This window comes from Colletotrichum costaricense, assembly GCF_030867565.1.
Source record: "Colletotrichum costaricense strain IMI 309622 chromosome Unknown Scaffold_1.1, whole genome shotgun sequence".
NCBI classification, from domain to species: Eukaryota; Fungi; Ascomycota; class Sordariomycetes; order Glomerellales; family Glomerellaceae; genus Colletotrichum; species Colletotrichum costaricense.
This window is the reverse complement of record NW_026848230.1, coordinates 4,222,915-4,244,140: the sequence shown is the minus strand read 5'-3', so window position 1 is coordinate 4,244,140 and position 21,226 is coordinate 4,222,915. Positions and strand designations below refer to the sequence as shown.

Here is a 21,226-nt window from a genome sequence, read left to right as displayed (position 1 = left end):
GCCAACAAAAGGACCAAGGACGAAAACGAGGCGAAACTCCCCAAAAGTCCAGCGCTCGAACCCTTCCTCTCAGCCTCGCCAGCTTTGCCCAAGAGCCCCGTCTCATCTGGTCTTCCCTAGACCCCTCCTCCTCCTCTCACATTGTCCTCATCGAATTAAGTGGTGCCTTATTATGTCCCCCCTCGCCCTCCACATTGAATTGCGCGCAAGAAAGCCGTTGGCAGAGACCAACGAACGACAATCGGCGCCCAACGGGTGGATACTTCGGTTCCCTCGTCATGGAAAGGGTTTGCTTCGATCATTTATGCGCAAAAGTACACAGGCTACTTCCTTGTATACGTTGGTGAGCTGGGCGGAAGTTGGGTGGTCGGTTTGCTTTTTGCACCTCAGCCAGTTGACTTGGTTCTCCATTGCACTTACACGTGTCAGACCCGTTGCGAGCAGGGCATATACTGGTATTTTCATGCTGATTGAGGTTGCCGGGTTGGGCACACGATCGCCTTTCGCGTTTGAATTTCATTCGCCAAGTCACTCTGAGCTTTCCCTTTCGGATATCCATTCATACGTGTTAGAGATTGCATGTTGGAAGATGAAGAATGCCGGAAAAGAGGATGAGCCGAAACTCGCCCCTCATCGTCAATCGACAATTGGGTAATCAGTACTATGTAAATACCATATCCGATCCGGATCTCCGTGGATAGTCGCCGAAAAGAACAACCCCTCCATCCCGCCTCATCCCGCCTCATCCCTGCGTGGTGGAGTCATCGATACCCCCCTGTCCCCCGGACTCAAAGCGGGGAGGGTAGACCTGAAGGGGGGCGGCCTGGACCCGAAAATGGACAGATCCGGACCGCGGCGGCCGTCAAGCTAGGTACGTCCTCGACTCCCCAACTTTCTCCATCGGTTTTCGCTGGCGCAAGTTCCCACTAAAAATCGACCGTCGGCGGTCGCCAATCTCATCATTGTCGGCAACCTACTCACCTACGCCTACGTACCTTACCTTCACCACCATCACCGCACATCAAATCTCACTCATCGACACACCATAGCGATCACACACACATACCTCACCTCACACATCCATACACATCCATACACACCCACCTACCTACCTATATCCCGACCGTTGGCTCGGGCCAGCCTCATACCACAGCTTCACATCACGCTCACGACACTATCGTTTGATCACAGATTCACAGCCCCTCTCTCCTCCCCTCCTCCCCTGCTCTCTGCTGCCCTCCCCCTACACCTCTACACCTTACACCTTGGTTACCTACACCTCATCCAGCTGGAGCAACCAACCGTCAAGCCCCTCCTCCTCTTGCTGTCTCTCTCCTCCTCCGCCGGCATCCATACATCCCTCCCCCCATCCCATGACGCGCATCTCCTCACGAGACCAGGAAGTCTAAAGCCCAATCCCGTCCATTTGATACAACTAACCTGAATCGCCCCCGTTTCTATTACCTGTGTGCCCTCTCTTTGCCTTCTCGCCCTACTTTTGAGTTCCTTTACTTACCCCCTCCCCCCTCCTCCATCGTTCCATCCTTTCTCCGTTCGCCGTCTTTCCTCTCCTTACTTTCATCTTTTACATCAAATACCCATCCGGCAAAACTTCTTCCTCTTTTGAACCAAGTTTTTTTTGTGATACCGGCTTGATTTTCTCCATCCATCATTATACCCAGAGATACCCCCCCCAGAAAAGAAGTCCGTCAGTAACAGTAATCATCAACAATGGAGGCCATACGCCAAAGAATCACCATCCCGGACTCGATCAAGCAGATCCCCGACCAGCTCAAGCCCAAATCGCCAAAGGCCCTCGACAAGGGCACCGACTCCATCCCCACCTCCCTGACGCCCACCCCCGTCTCCCCTCCCCTCGCGACCCCGTCCCACGGCGACGTCGGCGCCGTCCTCACCATCGCCTGCGCCACCCCCATCGCCGCAAAGCCCACCGCCGTCCTCGCCGCCGTCCTCAACCCGGCAACCTACCCGGCCTGGAACACCTTCGTCCCCAAGGCCACCGTCTCCCGCCCCTCCGGCCTCGCCGTCCCGCCCATGCTCGCCGACTCCGCCGCCGCAAAGAACCAGCCAGGCGAGCTCCTCCTCGAGGGCACCCACGTCACCTTTGAGGTCCACATGACGCTCGACCCGGCAAAGACGACCACCAAGCAGGCCCTCGTCGTCACCAAGCTCGAGGAGTACACCCACGCCGCGCCCTCCGCCGCCGTCGCGAACGGCGAGACCCAGCCCGTCCACCGCGGCCGCAAGGGCTACCGCGTCTGCTGGAAGACGGGCGGCCTCGTGCCCCCCTTTGTCCTGAAATCCGAGCGCGTCCAGGAGTTCCTCGAGACCGAGGACGGCAACGGCACGGAGTACCGCTGCTGGGAGACCTTTTACGGCCCCCTCGCCCAGGTCCTCCGCTTCACCATGGTCGGCCAGCTCGAGACGGGCTTCGCCGCCTGGATGGAGGGGCTCAAGAACTTCTCCGAGGGGACCCTGACGCAGCCCCCTGCTGCTCCCGCTACTGACGCGGCTGCCACGACTGCGGCCTCGACTACGGCGCCCGCGACTGCTCCGGCTCCCGCTCCTGCTGTTGCCGCCGCTTCGTGATCGTTGTGGCTTCGCGTGTGTGCGTGTTTGTGGTCTTTGTCTGTTTTCTCTTGTCGATTTTGTCGGTGATGCGGCTTATTTCCTTATCTCATATCCCGGGCTGTAAGTGGTTTTTGTTGCAGAGCCGATTGTCAATCGTCAGCTCTGTAGGAGAGAGAAAAAAAAGAAATGGATAAAAAACAATGGTTCGAGGCAACAAAGGTCAACTGAAGATGAGGGGAGGAATTGATGATTGTGTTTCAGGATTGGTGGGGAGGAATTCCATGTATGCAAAGTAGCTTGATACCTGTCCATAACCGGCAACAAGGAGTTTTTTACATTTTCTTCTGGAATAACTTTCTACTACACCAGAGAGACACGGGGAAATCACAGGTTTCTCTTTTCGACCCTCAATGGGTTCCCCTTGACACGCAATCATCCCGAATACCCTCTGGGTTTCCCTTTGGCCCAGAGCCTCCTTCAACCGCCACAAAAAACACATCTACAAGACGGAGACGGCCTCAGGCTTGAAGTAGACGGACATGACGCCGCCGACGGTGAGGTTGCCCTTGACAAAGGACTTGAGAACGCCGTGAGCGGCGCACTCGTCGTCGTAGTACTTCATGTCCTCGAGCGAGGCGAACTCGGTCTTTGCGACAATGGTGAAGCCCTGGGCTCGCGGGTCGTCGACGGCCGGTCCGACGACCATGGAGAGGATGTACGGCTTTCCGTCCTGGTGGATTTTCGTCAGTATTAGTCCTGTTTTTTTGGGAGTGTGGTTTCATAAAAAGCCGAATGGTAAAGCCGTAGAAATATGGAAACCCGACATGCGCTTTCTTCGTCCGTCTGTCGATACCGCCCAGGAAACCGTCGTCGGCGCGGACAAGCTATGGTGGGGCCGAATTACGGGTGCCGGGATCCGATGGACCAAAAGCTCACCCTCCCCATCCTCATCCCCGTTACGCAGCCACGAACACAACAAACCGACGGCAATAACAAGAAGGAAAAGAAATGGGTGGGAAAAAAATGGAACACACCTTCTTATGCGAGCCCCCCAAAATCTTGTACTGCTCAATCAACTGCTTCTGCTGCCCCTCGTCGGCAATCTTGAACATGGTCACGCGGTGGATCCGGTCCGCCATTTCGTCTGTGATTCTCTCGACGCCCACTTCTTGTCCGAGCAGTACTACGTTTCGTTCTTGACGATCGGCGCCGGTTGCGAAGAATCGGCGGTTTTGGGATGGTTGTTGTCGCCGTGTGTCGTAGATGGCTACTCGGCGGGTAGTATTCGTCGATGTCGTCGGTGTAGTAGGTAAGCACAAAGACCCAAAGGCGCAAGACCGGGAAGACGATGGCGGGGTGCTGCTGTTGAGGATGGAGTTCCGGAGCCGAAGGCGGGGCAACTTTTGGAATGAGCTTAGGAGAAGCGTGGAGTTTGGGGGCATTTGAAGGAAGAGAATGAGAGGCGTCGAAGGGGGAGGAGGAGGCTTTGCGGAGAGTTTATATTCGGTAGTCCGGTTGACTAGTAGGTAAGCTGTATGCAAGGTCAGGTCCGGTATATGCAGGTAATCGGTTGAAGACGGCGTTGCGCAGGGACGGTTGTTTGTGAGTGCAGTGAGCAGAGGGAAAGTGAGGTTCGGGTGGGAGCTCCGTCTCTTGCACACTCGGATGAGGGGTGTGGGGGGGATAGCGCCATGCAGGAGCTTTGCCCGCGACGCAGGCGGAGGTACCTGACCTGGTGGGGGGAGGGGTAAGGTACTTCCCCTCGTTCCCCCAATCTTACACTACAAATCGAACCTACCAAATATCCACCTCTGATGGTACGGCTGAGGCATTGTCCGTTTAGATTTGCAGAAAGAGCATGTCTCGGGGAATTGGAAGGAAGGGAGAGGACGAGACACAAGTCATGCCTTCTCGTCGATTGCTCTTTCCTGGCGGTACCTCGAGCACCGACCTGAGTGCCTCTCCAAAAAAGAAAAGAAAAAAGAAGCTCGGGCAGGAACCTCAGATAACAAGCCACGGACCTTCCCCAGGCCAAATGCAAAGCTCCCGTCCCCGGGCAACCTCTGCCGCGAGCGGGCCTCGAAAACTGAAGAACAAAACCCCATCGTCTGATTACACACAAGCACTTATTGACCAGAGTAATTAGTGCTGAGATGACATGCATAAGCCCATACGCAGGATAGTTCACAAACAGCTCCATCATCTCGGCGAAAGCCCATTTGCATTGCAAGACCCTTCCCGTCATCTCACATGTCAAACCGGAGTACTATCTATATCTGGTCTCATGCTATATTCCAAAAGATGGGCAAAACCTACCCCGTAGAACGCAAAAAGACTCAAGGGACAAATGAGATAGCCTCCAAAGTTCATAATGGCCACTTCAACATCTTCTCACACCTCAAAAAGCCCGCGTCGGCCCGGACACCCTGCTGCCCGCACCCGACCTGCGTAACCCCATCTTCACACAACACGGCACCTACTTTACTCCGTACCTAGGTCCCCAAATCACTCCGGCCTTCCTACCTTACCTAGCTACTTGGTATGTTACCCATTCTTGTAAAAAATAGAAGCGTACATCAGATTACATCGAACCGGATCTTCTTCCATGAACCACTTTACCATCGGCCAAGCCCCGCGGCATCCATAAGGTAGTGGGGCCGTGACACAAACCGCTTCCCTGCACCCATCCAAGGAGTGCATCGCCGGCGGCGGGCGGGCGGCCCCCAAAAATCCCGACCAATTACGAATTTCTCCGTCTCGTCTCATACTCTTTCTTCCCTTTCACTCTTTCCTTGGCAACCTTGACATGGAGACCGTCCCGACAACCTCACCTGATAGTCACTTGAAATTCTGAAATTTCGCAATCTTCCGCAGCCCGAGGCTACTTAGTCCTCAAGCAGCAACATGTAGTGTCTAAACTGTGTCGATCATGTTCCCAGCACAACGAAAATTGACTCTCTTCGACCTAGGCCAGTAACAGTCAAGCTGGGTGGCTAATCCCGCATGGGAGGACAGTAAGCTCGCAGAGGCACAAATGACCTAGTCTCAGGTGCAAGTATGTGCCTGTGGAGGGTTTACCCGCGGCGACGAGTCTGAAGCAAGGTGCGTGATGTCCGCATTGCTCCATATAACGAAATGGGGTTGGAACGTTCACATCCGAGGTATTATATTTCTTCTCTCCGTCTAGTTCGTCTACGTTGGCGAATACCCATTAGATTGACCTCGGCGACAGACGCCAAGGAATCATATTCCATAATTGCCCTTCTACCTCCTATCTGAATTAAGCCAGTCTTTCTTCCCAAATCCATCGACATGGCTAGGCCCTCCGCCGATCAACGCCATCCGATGCCAAGTCTCTCTCGCCCGTATGACATCCAACGTCTGGTGTCTTCCTGTCCGCCAGCATCCAAGGCCATTTTTGGTATCTCTGTTCGTCCATACACCACATGACACACAGCCAAGTGTGACCAGACTAAACCCCGGAAGCAGTCCTCATTCCCGAGCCCAGTCCTGCTGTGGCTCCCCTTTACCTAAACGCCGTACCCGTCTCTGCAGGACCACCAGCCCTTGGTTATCCATGTGACCGGTAATGCTTGTTCGCCGCTCCCTCCTCCGCCTCTCCAATAGGCAGCCCTGGCTTTCATTATCGTAAAGGCGACCCAGGTGAAAGACCCCCCATTCGCCGGACTACCACTTGCATCTTCTCGATTAGCTCCGGCATCCGATAAGGCTTGACGAGCACATCGTCACACCCCGCGCTTTTGGCGTCTTGCATCTGCTCCGGCCTTGCATTGGCGCTGACGGCGATGATGGGGATTCTTCCACCGCTCGCACAAAACACTCTTCCTTCCTTCTCTAGTTCTCGGATTCGCCGCGTGCATGTCAACCCGTCCTGCACTGGCATCTCTATGTCCATGAGGATAAGGTTGATCGATACGGCAGGCCCCTGAGGACTCGAGTTGCTGTGAGTAAAGTACTCTGGGTCATCTTGCTTCTGCAGGGACATGGACTGCATGAGTCGTTCTAGAGCCTCGATTCCGTGATTGGCTACGTCGACAGTGAACCCCCTATCCTGCAAGCCGCGACGGGTTATTTGCTGATTGATTAGGTTGTCCTCCACGACAAGAATCCCATCCAGCCGGGGGTCGTAGCTCTTAGGTTTCGGTCGCGAGCCAGGTGCCTTCTGGTCGTTTGTGGGGGCTCTAATCCGCGGCATCGTGGATGGCGTGCTTGATGCAGCAGTAGCCAGAGTCGTCATTCTCACAGCCGCAGCCGCAGATTCGGCTTCCCTCCGCGACGACTCTGTTGGCACGTATGCCTCGATGAAGAATGCAAACGTGGACCCCACCCCTGGCAAGCTGGACACACCGATAGCACCCTTTTGCAACTCTGTCAAGCGTCGCGAGATGAATAGCCCCAATCCGCTTCCACCGTATTTGACATGAGTCCGCGAGCTCGCTTGCACGAACCTATTGAAGAGATTTGACTTTTCATCTTCTGAGAGACCCTGGCCGGTGTCCTTGACTTCGAACATGATGTAGACTGGGTCTCTGCGATTGTTGAGAGCAGGCTGCTCGTACTCTGACTCTTCTTTGCAGGATCGGGGAATGAAGGTGACTGGTGCCGTCTCGTCCGTCGGCCGTTGTCGCGATGCCTTCATGCAGACGGACACATTCCTGATTGATCCGGACTTTGTGAACTTGAGAGCGTTTGTAAGTAAGTTGATGAGGACCTGTTTGACGCGGGAGGGATCAAGATCAAGATAAACGTGACCCAGCTCCCGATACGATTTATCCACAGTCATCTTGAGGTCAATATCAACACGACGAGCCTCTACGTCGAACATCTTGATAGCCTCCTCGCCAATCTGAACGGGATTGACCGTGCAGGGAGTGACGGCTAGGAGCTTAGAGTCCAACTTGGACATTGTCAAGATGTCGTCCACAATCCGCTTCTGATGCTGTGCGCAGGCAACAATCGTCTCCGCATTCTCGATACTGTCCGAAAGAAGCTGCTTGATATCAAAGTGTTTGTCAGTGCCTTCTTCATCAGATTTAGCTGCCTTCGGAGTAGGAGGCCGGTCGACAAGCTCCTCGCATCGCGCAAGTGAGGCAATGATGGCGTCTGAACAGTGAACGATGGCGCTGAGCGGGTTTCGCATCTCGTGGGAAGTCATGTCGATGAAGTTATCCTGTTGCCGTTTCGAGTCGATTGCCTCCTCGGTGCGTTGAGTTTCCAACTCCAGTTGCCACTTTTGCAATGAGACGTCGCTGACACAGCCAGTAAACGACTGAACGATGCCATCTGAATTGCATACTGGCATCAGGGTGATGTGTACCCATCTGGGCGCTGTGATCTGGTTCCCTCCAGCATCCTCTGCTGTCCATGTGGTCTTGAGGCGTATCTCAGCTGACTGGGGCTTTTTCGTCGCTACGAGTCGCGCAACGCTCTCGCTCAGAGTCTGAATGTCGTCTTGTACAACCGAGACTTCCCATGGCCGTACTTCGTGTTGCAAAAGGTCCACCTTCTCTATCCCAGATAACTCGAAAAATACGTTGTTTGCCCCGAGCAGACGTCCTCCGGTGTCCATATCGAACATACCAACAGTGGCAAGCTCAGCCATCCTCTTCAGATTCTCTGCCTGTTGAGCCCTCCTGGTGGCTTCGTCGGCCGTCCTTTTGTGTGCGGTGACATCTGTCAGGCAAGTGAAAGTCCGAATGATGGTTCCGTCAGTCGCTCGTTCAGCCTTTGCCTGAGCCATTACAAAACGTTCCAGATCCTCGTCAAGATCGCTGTATACGTCGGCTTTGAAGGGCGATCTCCTTGCCAGCATGCGATTGGTGTGTTCCGTTCCTGTGACGCGGAACTCAAATTCGACTTCATCCTTGGTCTGCAGTTCTTTGTATGCCTCGCGAATCTTTTCTCGGTCTGCTTCCAACACGCAAGAGAAAGAACCGCCTTCATCAGGATGTCCTGTTATGCGGTACCACAGGCCGTTTGCGAATGTTATGTTCCCTTGATGATCCCCAAGGGAGAATCCGTTGGGTATGAAGTCCGAAACTGTCTGGAATAGCCGTGTGTACTCTGTGGCTTCCTTAGTCTGGTAGGCGAGCTTTTCTTTCAGCATGGCCTGATCGTATGCGGCCTGCTCGGCAGCATTCCGTCCTCGACGTCGCTCCTCCTCTAACAAGACCGTGCAAGCCAGAGATGTCGTAAGCTTCTGGGCTAGCAACTGGATGTAGAGGGTATATGCATCGTCGTAAGGTCGTCGGGGGTTGAGGCCCAGCACAAGCAGTCCCATGACTTCCTCCTCCTTTGTGGGTCTAATGGGCAAGACAATAGCAGCTTCGCAGGGATCGCCAAATCCACGCCACTGCAGGCCAGTCAGTAATTCTTGGGGCAGACTGCCGTCTGATGTGCTGATAATCAGCGGCTCGTGGCTGCGCAGAGCAGCTCGGTACTGTGGCGCCAGACCAGCATCGGTGTCTTTCAGTCGCAGGGTCTCGGGCATGATGGGATGGTTTTCTGGGACACCTAGCGCGCCCTCGAGACGACAAACATGATTACAATCGTGCCGCGACTCGCTTCCAGCATGTGACGAACCATCACACTCAATCGAGTAGAGCATCGCCAGGGGTATATCGTAAGCGGGATCGCATTCGGAGAGCTCTTCGATCAGCTTGCTCCAATAGGATTTAACGTCCTTGGCTGTGACGAGCTCCTCGCCCATGTTGACGAGCATCTGAATTCGCCGACGGAAAAGGTGGTATAGAGTCGTGTCCGATATCAAGTGGATGAAGCCAAGACATTCGCCGTTCTGCATGACCGGTACGATCGACCACTTTAGGTACGTCTCGAGGGATGATCCTTCGGGTCTTTCGAGGAAAAAGCGGAATGCCTCTTCGTTGCTCGCGCGACGACTTTGTCCGGGATTTTCCATCATATCTCTGAGCTGATCAGTGATTTCAGGGAAAACTTCAGTCACAGAATGGCCCATAAGGTTGGGGTGTCTTGCCCCTATCATCTCTCCATAAGCCTCATTGTAGACTGTTGTGAGCTTCTTGCCCCAGTAGATTGCTGTTGGCTGAGAGTTGCATAAAATCTGGCTATAAGACTGGTGAAGCAGCGATGGCCACCGGTCCATAGCACCCAGGGGAGTCGCGCTCCAGTCAACGCTATCAACCATATCGAGAAAAGGCTCTTGGTCTGGCATAAAATCCGGTAGGACTATAGGCGGCTCGGTGGTTGCTCGAACTATCCGGGGATAGGACAAGTCTTCTGCGGACGACTCTACCGAAGGCACTGAGGGCACGGTTGAAGTATGCGGATGCAAGATACCGCTGCTAGATTCTCTGCCTCTCGAACCATCCAGGCGAATCTTTCTCGGAGGTTCTGAGGAGATTGGGAAATCGTTGGAGCTCACAACAACCCATCTGGAAAGCAAGGTGTTCCGAGTCCAAAAGTGGTTGTTATACAACAAGGATTGTGGTGGGTTGGCGCCTTGGGCAGTGATCCAGTCCCAGAATCTCGTGTGGTCGCGGCTTGATAGTGATCCTAGGACCTCGAAAAGGGCAGGCTTGCTCACCAGAGCCGGATTGCTGTAGACAACCTCGGCAAGCGCGGGGTCCTTGAATGAAGTTGGTAGCGCAACAACGAAGCTCGGTCGGGGGTCGGACTCGAGCAGATCAACAACGCCCACACCGAGGAGCGGGGGAGGATGCATGGCTGCGGGCAGGGTATGAGTCGTCCGCTCAGCCAAGGGATCGGCAGGTCTCGTTGTCAGTATCTGCTTTCTCTCTCATTCTCAACCAATCTTGGCCTAGAAAGAGAAGAGGTTTTGCAGCCAGGCCAGATGCTCAACTGTTTTTTGGCGCTGTTCCTCCTCTCTGATTTGCGGCTGGTTGGTGAAAGATGCCTTCGGTCCCGCCGGTGAAGATAGAGCCTGGATCGGCAAAATGCCCGCGCGCGCGATGTGGCCCTGAGCGAGGTGAGGTGAGGCTGATGGGCGGGTTTTTGATGCAGGAGAAGGAGACGCGAGAAAGGCGCAGGCGCAAGTGGGAAAGCAGAGAAAAGGCGGCAGAAGCGAGCCGGGGTTGTAATGTGTGCAATCGTGGCCCAAAGTGGATGAGGCAGGCGAGGGTGGTTGAGCTCGGAAGTTGCGATTCTGCTTGCCGGGTGGAGTTGAGCGCACGCGGCGGCACACCCAGTCCGTGGTGAGCGGGCCACCAAGTTGAAGATTGGTTGGTTGCTGGTAGAGTCGTCTTGATGGGATTCGGCAGGACCCCCAATTTCCAACCAAGCTTGTTAGATGGAGGTCGCGGGATGTTCGCCGTGAATGCGTTGTCCCGGAGGATGTGTAAATCTGCAGCGGTGGGTATCTCGCATCGGACCTTGGCCGATTTTCGGGTCGCTGGCAGTGAATTGGTCCAAAACTGGGATCCGCAAGCGTAGGGAAGAAGCCTTGATTCGACGTGCAGGCCAAGATGCGCGGTAGAAGTTACCTTGGAAAGAAGGTGTCCCAAGGTGAAGAAGAGGCAAGATGGGATGGGTAGACGGGCACGCTGGCAGGTCAGAACAGATGGTGAGAGGAGGATGATCACTGGTGGATGATGTGACGACCCTTTCCAATTGTTGACCGGGGTTTAGTGTCGGAGGGGGGCTGAACAACGGACGTCGCAATGTGGCTTGCTATGCAGATGGCGGTCTCTCGGAAAATAGCAGACTTGGGCTCTTGGTGCCAACACCAGGTAAGGCTCTCCTTTGTCCTCACGGAGTGGCCTCGGGCTAACCTGGAGCTGGACAGAGTAGGTGATTTTTGGTTGTCGCGAGATTGACAAGCTGGTGATGCCAGATGGTGGAGGTGGGTTTGTGAGAGGAAGCGAGAGGAAACGAAAAGTGCCTATCCGGGCAGTCAAGGTCACGCTGGCAAGGAGGTAAGGTTTAGAAGAGCGGCATCCCAGGGCTGGGCGGTGGAAAGGCGGAAAGACAAGGGACGGGGGAGACGCGGAACGGAATCCGATGACGAAGGCTTCTTCCTGCCAAGGTATCGTGACCCCGGCACGCGAGTCTTTCGAGTCTACTGTGCACTTATTATCCGTATCCGTAGAGTCTACCTGCAAGTAATGTAAGGTAAGTACGGAGTATGGCTGAATAGAGAGTCCTGGACGATAAGGGGGGCAGAAGTGGAAGGTGCACTAATAGGTTGTAGGCGGCGGCAAAGAAAGAATGATTTAGTATGGCTTATTTCTTAGTGCTTCCGTCCCATGCCCTTTTGAGTTGTGCGTCTCAGCCCTCGCACTCACGGTATTGGACAACTTGTCGCTCCTCCCCTCCTACGCTACGGCACGGCATGATGTTGATTGGGGTGGGGAGAGAGCCCCATGAAGGCGGTCAAGAAGTAGTCCAATATTCCAATCTGCTCCGGTATTCCAGCGTGCCAATTTACTTTACCAGTTACCTTACGGTAGGTAGGATGCATGGATGGAACAAGATGCCGATGGGTTAGTGATATTGGGTGAGATTGGGGGATCCATCATCCGGCCCCCGAAGACCAATTTTAGAAGAGATCAACTCCCAGAGTGTCACCTCGAGCGTGGTATCCGATCGCAAAGGTTCTGAATTGGGCCAAAAAGACCATGTCGTCCGCATATGTATCCGTACGTCTGCATCTGCCAGGGAAGCTGCAGCAGCAGCAAGTGCAATAGAAGAATGAGAAAATTGAGAAAAAAAGAGGCCCCAACCAGCGCAGCATGGAACGGGGGGCGGGCAGGGGCAGGCAAAAAGTGGGAATGCCCAACACTCTCCGAAGGTCGACTTCCTTCCCCGAGGAAGAGAGAGAAAAAGAGGCCCCACGATTCCACCCGGTTCGCAAAGGGAATTCACGACGCGGCAACCAATCATGAGCAGCCAGGGTTGCATCGTGCCTCCCTGGACCGTCTCTTCAGTACTGCACTAAAAGCTTCGATGGAGACCTGGATTCGACGCTACAAGACCTGTCAACCCGTGCTAAATCGGATCGTCTTCTTCTCCGTCTTCTTTTACGGATATGGCGCCTTCCAACCATTCCACTTGGCCCCAGCCGTGTCTGCATCTTGAGACCTTCCATCTCGATAAACAGAGCTTTAGAGATTCTGGTGGAAGATTGACCCCTCCATTTTCTGAGATACCTTAGCTAAGGTACCGACCTACTGAGAAGGCGCGCATTGAGCGGTAATAGTCATCAAAAAGATAGTTCAGCTCGCTCATTTGCCAGTGACGTTATAGCCCCACGTCATCCCGACTTTCACACGTGGAGTCGCCAATAACAACCAGCGTCCTCAACCCCCAATACCACCAACGCAGCCACCTTCCTTCCCCCATCCCGGCCACATTTCCCACCTCAATTGCAACCATCAAAAAACCAACGTCGCTAGTTTCCGAGACTCCATCCGATTCATACCTAGCTGTTTGTTTACTTCTTTCCCCCCTTTTCCTGGCCATACACCACGCCTGTTAAATATCTATCCTGTTCCTGAAGGCTGAAGAGAAAGAGAGTTTTCGGCCCTGGCGGCTGCTCGCTGCTGGTGGTTGCCAGATCGTCCCTTCCCGCACTCCCGACATGCACATGATGTAAGCGCAGATTTTGGGGGGGGGGGGGTGTTGACCTCTACTTTAACCCTGACGTCACATCGCTTCCAGACGGCATCATCCTCGTTCCCGGAGTGGAAGGCACGGATTACTTGCCGTTCGGCCAATCAGAGGCCACTTGCCAACGTCGTTACGAGTGAGCCAATGAAAACCTCTCAAATGGTCGTCACAGAAAGCTCCGGAGCAAAATCACCAGACCAGACCATACCAGTGACCATAGACCAGTCGGTTGGGACTTGCAGATTCCAGGAGATGGGTACGCTGTACGGATACGGAGTCTCTGTACTACACGATACAGAAAGTCGCATACCTAGAAATCCGATCGGCAATGCACCTAAATTAAAGACGCTCCACAACCCCCCCTCGGCCGAGTTGACTTTGTGCAGTTTGGGGGGCTTGGAAGCCGAGCTTTTGCTAAGGTGGGAATACTTCACCGAAAAGGCCAACTGGTGGAGAGACACCGATCCTCGTCGTTTTCCATCGTTGAACCAATGCGATCCGTCTGTAATAGTGCACTACGCGAACACGATGTTGCACGGATAGCAGCCGAGTGTCTTACTTTATGAGACCTTCAACGTCATTACGCCATGCGCCGCTTTCTCACCGTGTAATAGCCAAATAACAACCCCGCTTTGGCCCTTCAGCCAGCCACCAAAAAAGCAAATTCCAAAAGAATGTAGGTGAGATTAACGGTCCTTTACCGGACCTGTTTGTTGAAGACTCTATTCTCAAGATTTGTGATGCTGGTCACTCGAAGCCCGTACCTACCTATATTGCAAGCTTCCCATCTTTCGAAGGTGAGGAGCATTCTACAAGAATGTGGACAAGGCACGCGCGGCATCAGATTTGAAATCCCATCGTCTTTACAACTAGATTCAAGGAGGTCACTTTAGTGGATGGTCAAAGATTGAACAATGTCGTTGTCATCACAACCGCCAATAGAATAGCTAGGATCTATAGCTAGAATCAAGCGTGTCCAATCAACTCATTCCTGCTGGCACTCCAAGTGTCTAAGACTATAATACCACGGCGAACCTGGATACGTTCCTCTCGATGCTCTCGTCCCTTTCGTACCACTTCGTCTAAGCGAGCCTTGGAAGCCGTCCGCTGTCTCGCTATGCGCCTTGTTTCCCCCTGCCCAACTGCCCTTTGCTGTGTCCCAGTCGCTCGCTTCCTCCAAAATGTGAAAACGTGATATCAGCCTAAGGGCAACCATCTTAACCCCGTCTAATGATTAGTCTCTTCGCATCGCCGAAGTACGGAGGTCCTACCGCGATGTGGGTTTACACCGCTGTTGCCCCCTTTATCGCGCAGCAACCAGACTCATGTAAATACCCCAAGCGACACCCGCAAGAGAACCAACCAAGTTTCTACCCTCAATGCTCTTGATGAAGGCGAAGTTCACCAGACTGACCATGGGCCACAACTTCAGGCCAGCGATGAAGATGGGCACGAACTCGAGCTGGCTCTTGTGGACGACGGACTGCCAGTCAACATTACTATAGTCGATGGCGCCCCGCGAAAACAAAAACGTGCCCGAGTGCTGCGCGGCCGCGAGGTGCTCCGGGCGCACCATCGCCGTCTGGATGCTGTGCATGAACATGCTGAAAGCGAGCGTGTTGAGCGCGGCGCCGACGGTCTGGTCGAGGACGAGCTTGATGAGCGTGTGGCGGATGTTGAGCTTGGGCTCCACGAGCTGGTCCTCGCGCGCCTCGCGGTCGAGCGCTTTGTCGTCGTTGGCCGCGGCCGAGGCGATGGCCTTCTTGGTGGGCGAGACGTGGTAGGCCGGGAAGCTCTCTTCGAGGAAACCTTGCCTGGTATGTGTCAGTGACGACGGTCTAGGGTACGACGCGTATCGTGCATGCAGGTAGAAGAGGGATCCGCGATGGTGAAAGACAAGTGCTCGCTGGGAGACCCACCACAAGAAGTTTGGCGGTGTGCTGAGGAGGGTGAAGATAATGAACTGGAAGACGGGGACCCAGTTGATGACGAGTTGTTTCTGGTCACAATGTTAGCACGAAGGTCTCGAGTGATGGTCAAACAACGCCATGATATATGATGGTGAAACCCATTGCAGAGTCCACGAGCCTCGGAAATTCATACATCGGTCTGGTAGGCCGTCAGGACCTGGGCCAGTATGTTTGAAGTGCCACTGAGGGCAGCTGACTGCAGAGTTGCAGTGACGATGGGAGGCAGCGCCATGATGGTGACTTGTAAGTACGCAAGCTTGACTTTGATTTGCTGAAGACGTGAAATGAAGTTATGAGTCTAGATGAGCAATGCACCGTTGTACCGGGTAAACCACGGCAAGTGCACTCTTGAGAGATGTCTTTAAACCAAGGTGACGGGAGGCAGAGAAGGATGGAGATAAGAACGGATGGCGTCCTTGATGCGAAACAGGTGCCTAGAGACGTCGAAACTTATATGCGACACTGCGTGAGGAACGCGAGTCAAATGTGAGTTGCAATCTGTTCAATTACCCTTCCGAGTAGAAGCATTTGTAATCGGCAGAGGTTGAGGCTTGACGGGATGCAGGGCCGGATGGTTGAAAGTTTGGCGGGGGTTCATAGGCTGTGGAGGGAGGAGCGACCCCGGCTTGTGGAGGTGGCCGGTCTCCAACAGTCCAAGTTCGGACCGGCGAATCACTGATGACATATCTGATTTATGGGTCTCCTGACAGCTGTCCCTTCAAAGCAAGCTAGAGCTCCAATAGGCTAGACGACATGGCTGCTCACTTACATGGTTCCAGGCACAATAGGCAACAAGCACTAAGGTCAACAAAAGCGAGTCTCATTGGGCTTGAGCATAGCTATTGTACCTCATAAGAGGTCGACCATATTTGGGGGGAAATACCTAGAAAGGCTGCCATCTTTATGAACGTCAGCAAAGTTGATTCGCTGCAGAGGACTGCAACGCGCTTACTAGCGCAACCTTATTGGGTGTATGACACACAGGCAGCAAAGAGCTTGCATGATGTTTTGCCGTAATATTCAATGCATTGGTAGGTAGGTACTACAATACAGGTTTCTAACGTTTGTTTTGATTCGCGTCCCCTTCATCGTCTCAACTCGTGCTCGTGAATTGCCCCTTGTGACAAGCTCCGACCAGTCTTATAGTACAGGGATAGAGCTTCTTCATCTTCGGGTACTGTATACCTAGCCCCCCAACATGGTAGGGACTCTACACAACAAACAACGCAAGCGGCTAGGACGACGCGTCGTTATTGTATCGTACAATTCATCTATGACTGTCCGATAAATTCGCACATCACAAAAGCTGATTTCAACCGACCATCCCTTCCTTGTGTCTGACCACCGAGCAAGCGCATCCCCAGCTGCTCTCCAACTCCTTTTTCATGTTGACCTTTTCTATAGATTGGTGCTTTGGCGTGAACTTGAAGTGCCGTGATGGTGGTTCAAGGCCTCGACAGAATCCACATAAAAAGCAGCTGGACAATGTAGGAGTAGAAGAAGAGGAACTGAGTCCTCTGGTTTCGCTTGGCTCGGGAATCGCCAGTCTGCATAGGGCCGGCACCGTTGGCTGCGTTTTCAGGGAGCAGAACGTACTTGAGCGAACGCATCTAACGGAAATGTTAATCTCTTATATCACGCGACGACTTGTATGAGGACATACCAAGAACAGCGAGTTGGCCAGGAAAGTGTAAAGGAACACGCCCCAGCCAATCCACCCGCCGGTACCCTTGCCACCGTTCAGAATCTCGGCTACGGTTACGGTGACGATGATGCCGACAAACTTGTAGCCCGAGTATGCGATCAGATCGTAAAGCTGCGAATCGTTCGAGATGCCCAACAAGTAGCAGCCCAGCTTGAGACCGAGGATCTCTGCCATGACTATTACTAGGGCCGTCGACGCTGTGTATCCGAGAAGTTCTGGCTGGAACTGGCCGCGGAGACCAGCAAGGAGCGTAGAGAGAAGGATGTATGTCACGACAGCCATGACGGGAATGTACATATCGGGACTGTTGATGTCGTCTCGCGGAGGGAGATACCATCCTTCCTGTCCGCTAGGCCCGACGGACTGCTTGCGCGACCATGGCTTGTGCCTCCAAGGGAAGAGGACGAGGACTATTTTGTTGATGACGTAGGAGTTGGAAACGTTGAAGTAGTGCTTCAGGGCGTTGACGTTAACGTATCGGTTGAACTTCAAGCAGGGTTAGCTTCAGAAGAAACTTGATGCATCTCGACAGTTGAACGGCGAGATGCTTAGAGGTCTGCCTCCCCGTCCCTAGACTTGACGTACGTTTTGCTCCATGTACTCCTGGCCATGCTTGAAAGCCGTCTGGCCAAACTGCGCTGCCACTTGCGCCGTGGGATCATTCATGAACTGTCCGTATGCGCCGAATACGTTCCCACTCGTGCCACCTTGCTGTTGGTAGGGACTGCCACCGTAGCCTTGTTGCGATTGCGATTGCGACACGGGAGGAGGGGGCGAGCGCAACTGGGGAACCGTAGAGACATGCTGGGGTACGGGGTGGTGCAAGGGGGGCGACTGCCCGTAAGTTTGTGGACGCTGCATGATGTGCAAATGAACTCGTGGTTTCGTCTTCTGTTCGTGAATATCGTTCGATGGGGTTTGTCGGAAGATTGCGAAGCTATGTTGGATTCGACGGCGGCGTGGGTGTTGGGATGCCTCCCTTCCAGGTTCTCTGAGTCCACGTCGTCTTTGGCGGGCCGCGATGGAGCTGGTACGGAAAGGTGTTTACTTCCATAGATGTCCCACATTGTCCAGATGAGCAGGACAGATAGCCGTGGTCCAAAGGGGCTTAGCTCCGAGTTCTTTTTGGCCAGCTCAGCACGAGCCCTCTCGCGGGCCTTTATGAGCCGCTAGAGGGCCTGGTGCCGGCCGGCCACCAGCTGTCGACGGCTCGTATGGGCGTATATCGATCAACAACTCTCCTTTCTTACCTACCTTAGAGGTATCACCAATACCTCTATTATCATCGCTTTTTAGGCTTCTCGAGGCATAATCTTGTAAGGATGTACGGATATTAGCATCATTCATAGGGCATATTTTCTTATTCGTGGGACGGAAGCCGTCTTAGAAAGTCTCATTTCACCAAGTATCGTATCTCCATATTCACGCCATGGAGCTATATCTGCCGTTGGAGGGTCGATTGGGTATCTGTTTACAGGTGCAAAGAGTGGCTATGACGGGTTGATATAACGAGTTGATACAACGACTAGAGGCAAGACTCGCTGAGGAAGCAAAGACGCATACCTTAACTGGAGTTACCTTCAATTTTCATTGGTGTACTCCAAGGAAGCAACTCAACCATAGAGTAGGAGCAAGCTCTCGATCCGTACTGTGTAGGCCGCCATCTCAACTATCAAAGATACAGTGCTCATACAGTGTGATCTTCCTACATCCCCAGAGCTTATCGATAAGAAAGGGTACCCCAAGGCCAAGGGTTCACCCACTCCAAGGGCCCAAAGGAGTGGCCAGCCCACTTCATTGACCACGGGTCTTGCGCCACAGGCCAGCTTTTGGGATCGAGGAAGTCGCCTCCAACTCAACTCTCACCCTCGCTCCTCTTCCACTGGTCCCCGAGTCTCCACGATCTTTGCTGTCGCCGCAAATCACGAAGCCGGAATCCCACACACAATGTTGGACACGTTCGAGATTCTGACCACCTCAGGGGTGGTCCTCTGGTCCAGAACCTATGCGCCGGTCAACCCGTCCGTCATCAACAACTTCATTGCCGATGTCTTCATCGAGGAGAAGGGCGGCGCTGCCTCCAGCCAGTCCGCGGCCAGCAACCCCCCATACAAGCGCGACCAGCACACATTACGGTATACGTTTGTAAAGGAGCTAGGTGTCATCTTTGTGGTATGGAAACCCAACAACATCTGATGCGCCGCACCTTTCCAAGCCATGGTACTAACGAGGTTTGCGAACAGGCTGTTTACAGATCACTACTTCACCTGTCATGGATTGACAAGCTCGTCGACAACATCAAGACGATCTTTGTAGATCTGTACGGAGAGCAATTGACGAAGCCGCACACGACAGTGGTCGAATGTCACAAGTTCGACGAGTACTTTGACCAGCAGGTCAGAGAGCTGGAGACAACGGGAGCAAAGGGCGACTCCAACGTCTCAGAAGCCGACTTCGCAAAGGAGGAGAAGACACTGTCTGGAAACCTCGGCGATGACCCTCCCCTCCCTCCGGGTCTGCACTATAGGGGTAAGCCGAATGCGCCGTGAAGGTGTATTAGTGTGCAAGCAGCTAACAAACCCCCTCCCAGGTCGCGGTCTGAACAGCGCAAACGAAACCTCCAACGACTCGACCCCCATCGCGACGCCCACGACCTCTCGACCCTCGACTCCCGGCACCGGTGGCGTATTAGTAGGCAAGGCCGGCCCCGTCGCCAAGATGTCGCGGCGCGCGCGCAAGGCAGGCAACTCTGCGCCCCTTTCTTCTGGCGACGAGTCCGCCGGCAGAAGACCCAAGCCCGCGACGAGATCATCAACGAAGAAGGGCCGCAAATGGGACGCAGATGGCATGGCCGACGAGGAGGACGACGTGGTCCTCGACTACTCGGCTGCTCCGAAGTCGGCGACGAGCGACTCGGAAGCCGAGACGACCGCCCGCTCCTCCGCCGTCGAGCACGTCGATCACACGACATGGGGGTCCAAAACGTCAAAGGGTCAATTCGTGCTGAAGGACCTAGACGACGAGGTGCACAACATCCTCGCCTCGGCGCAGGCAAAGAACGACTCTTCCAACAAGACGGAGGCATCGGGCGGGCTTATCGGGTCCGGCCTGAGCACGATCGGAGGCCTCTTCCGCAATGTTGTCGGCGGCAAAACGCTCTCCAAGGCGGATCTCGACAAGGCGATGAAGGGTATGGAAGAGCACCTCCTAAAGAAGAACGTCGCGCGGGAAGCCGCGGTACGGCTCTGCGAGGGCGTCGAAAAGGAGCTCCTCGGCGCCAAGACGGCCAGCTTCGAGAGCATCAACGCAAAGATCCAAGCCGCCATGGAAGCCTCCCTCACAAAGATGCTCACCCCGACCTCCTCCCTCGACCTCCTCCGCGAGATCGACGCCATCACCGCCCCGCCCTCGACCTCCCTTCGCAAGGCCCGCCCCTACGTCATCTCCATCGTCGGCGTCAACGGCGTCGGCAAGTCCACCAACTTGTCCAAGATTTGCTTCTTCCTCCTGCAGAACAAGTACAAGGTCCTCATCGCCGCCGGCGACACCTTCCGCTCCGGCGCTGTCGAGCAGCTCGCCGTACACGTCCGCAACCTCAAGGAGCTTACCGTCCGTGAGGGCGGCCGCGTCGAGCTGTACCAAAAGGGCTACGGCAAGGACGCCGCCACCGTCGCTCGCGACGCCGTGGCTCACGCCGCGCAGGATGGCTTCGACGTCGTCCTCATCGACACCGCCGGCCGCAGACACAATGACCAGCGTCTCATGTCCTCCCTGGAGAAGTTCGCCAAGTTTGCTCAGCCCGATAAGATTCTCATGGTCGGCGAGGTAAGACTCACCCCCCCCCCCCCTCCCTCTCACATCTATAGCCAAACAAAAAACTGACTCCCTCCCCCAAGGCCCTCGTCGGCACAGACTCGGTAGCCCAAGCCCGCAACTTCAACGCGGCCTTCGGCTCCGTCCGCACCCTCGACGGCTTCATCATTTCCAAGTGCGACACCGTCGGCAACATGGTCGGCACCCTCGTCAGTCTCGTCCACGCCACAAACGTCCCCGTGCTCTTTGTCGGCGTCGGTCAGCATTACTCTGACCTGCGCAACTTTTCCGTAAAGTGGGCGGTTGAGAAGCTCCTGAGCAGTTCGTAAGGTTTCGCTTTCTCTCTGCTTGGGGGTTGAAGAAGGCTATAGAGGGAGAGGGAATGGAAGTTGCCTCTTACTTGGGTGTATTCATGTATAAATCACCTTTTAATATGAAATGAGATGAAATGAAATCAAATTTAATCGGGGTTTCCATGGCGAGAACCAATGACACCCCGACAAAAATCAAGTGTTCTGAT

The 21,226-nt window shown here is 54.3% G+C and overlaps 7 protein-coding genes across 7 annotated transcripts; 2 read left to right on the top strand and 5 right to left on the bottom strand.

The window, feature by feature from the left end:
- Window positions 1-1,731: 1,731 nt before the first annotated feature.
- On the top strand, window positions 1,732-2,610 carry CCOS01_01446 (uncharacterized protein; the record flags this gene model as incomplete). The annotated part of the gene is made up of 1 exon (XM_060449641.1): window positions 1,732-2,610. One exon carries the CDS (start codon window positions 1,732-1,734, stop codon window positions 2,608-2,610), a length of 879 nt encoding a protein of 292 aa, XP_060321079.1.
- Window positions 2,611-3,091: 481 nt separating this feature from the next.
- Window positions 3,092-4,034, bottom strand: CCOS01_01445 (stress responsive A/B Barrel domain-containing protein; the record flags this gene model as incomplete). The annotated part of the gene is made up of 2 exons (XM_060449640.1): window positions 3,092-3,322; window positions 3,627-4,034. 2 exons carry the CDS (start codon window positions 4,032-4,034, stop codon window positions 3,092-3,094), a joined length of 639 nt encoding a protein of 212 aa, XP_060321078.1.
- A 2,201-nt stretch (window positions 4,035-6,235) lies between these two features.
- CCOS01_01444 (hsp90-like protein) lies at window positions 6,236-10,315 on the bottom strand (the record flags this gene model as incomplete). Its single annotated transcript, XM_060449639.1, has 1 exon — window positions 6,236-10,315. One exon carries the CDS (start codon window positions 10,313-10,315, stop codon window positions 6,236-6,238), a length of 4,080 nt encoding a protein of 1,359 aa, XP_060321077.1.
- A 1,778-nt stretch (window positions 10,316-12,093) lies between these two features.
- Window positions 12,094-12,492, bottom strand: CCOS01_01443 (uncharacterized protein; the record flags this gene model as incomplete). Its single annotated transcript, XM_060449638.1, has 1 exon — window positions 12,094-12,492. One exon carries the CDS (start codon window positions 12,490-12,492, stop codon window positions 12,094-12,096), a length of 399 nt encoding a protein of 132 aa, XP_060321076.1.
- A 2,029-nt stretch (window positions 12,493-14,521) lies between these two features.
- Window positions 14,522-15,420, bottom strand: CCOS01_01442 (Mpv17/PMP22 family protein; the record flags this gene model as incomplete). The annotated part of the gene is made up of 2 exons (XM_060449637.1): window positions 14,522-15,217; window positions 15,322-15,420. 2 exons carry the CDS (start codon window positions 15,418-15,420, stop codon window positions 14,522-14,524), a joined length of 795 nt encoding a protein of 264 aa, XP_060321075.1.
- A 1,213-nt stretch (window positions 15,421-16,633) lies between these two features.
- Window positions 16,634-17,754, bottom strand: CCOS01_01441 (uncharacterized protein; the record flags this gene model as incomplete). The annotated part of the gene is made up of 3 exons (XM_060449636.1): window positions 16,634-16,798; window positions 16,852-17,379; window positions 17,479-17,754. The coding sequence occupies 3 exons, from the start codon at window positions 17,752-17,754 to the stop codon at window positions 16,634-16,636; spliced, it is 969 nt and encodes a 322-aa protein (XP_060321074.1).
- Window positions 17,755-18,588: 834 nt separating this feature from the next.
- Window positions 18,589-21,035, top strand: CCOS01_01440 (SRP54-type protein; the record flags this gene model as incomplete). Its single annotated transcript, XM_060449635.1, has 4 exons — window positions 18,589-19,065; window positions 19,137-19,422; window positions 19,484-20,718; window positions 20,790-21,035. Coding segments are annotated over 4 exons (2,244 nt in total), but the record flags the coding sequence as incomplete, so codon positions are not given.
- Between the last annotated feature and the right edge of the window lie 191 nt (window positions 21,036-21,226).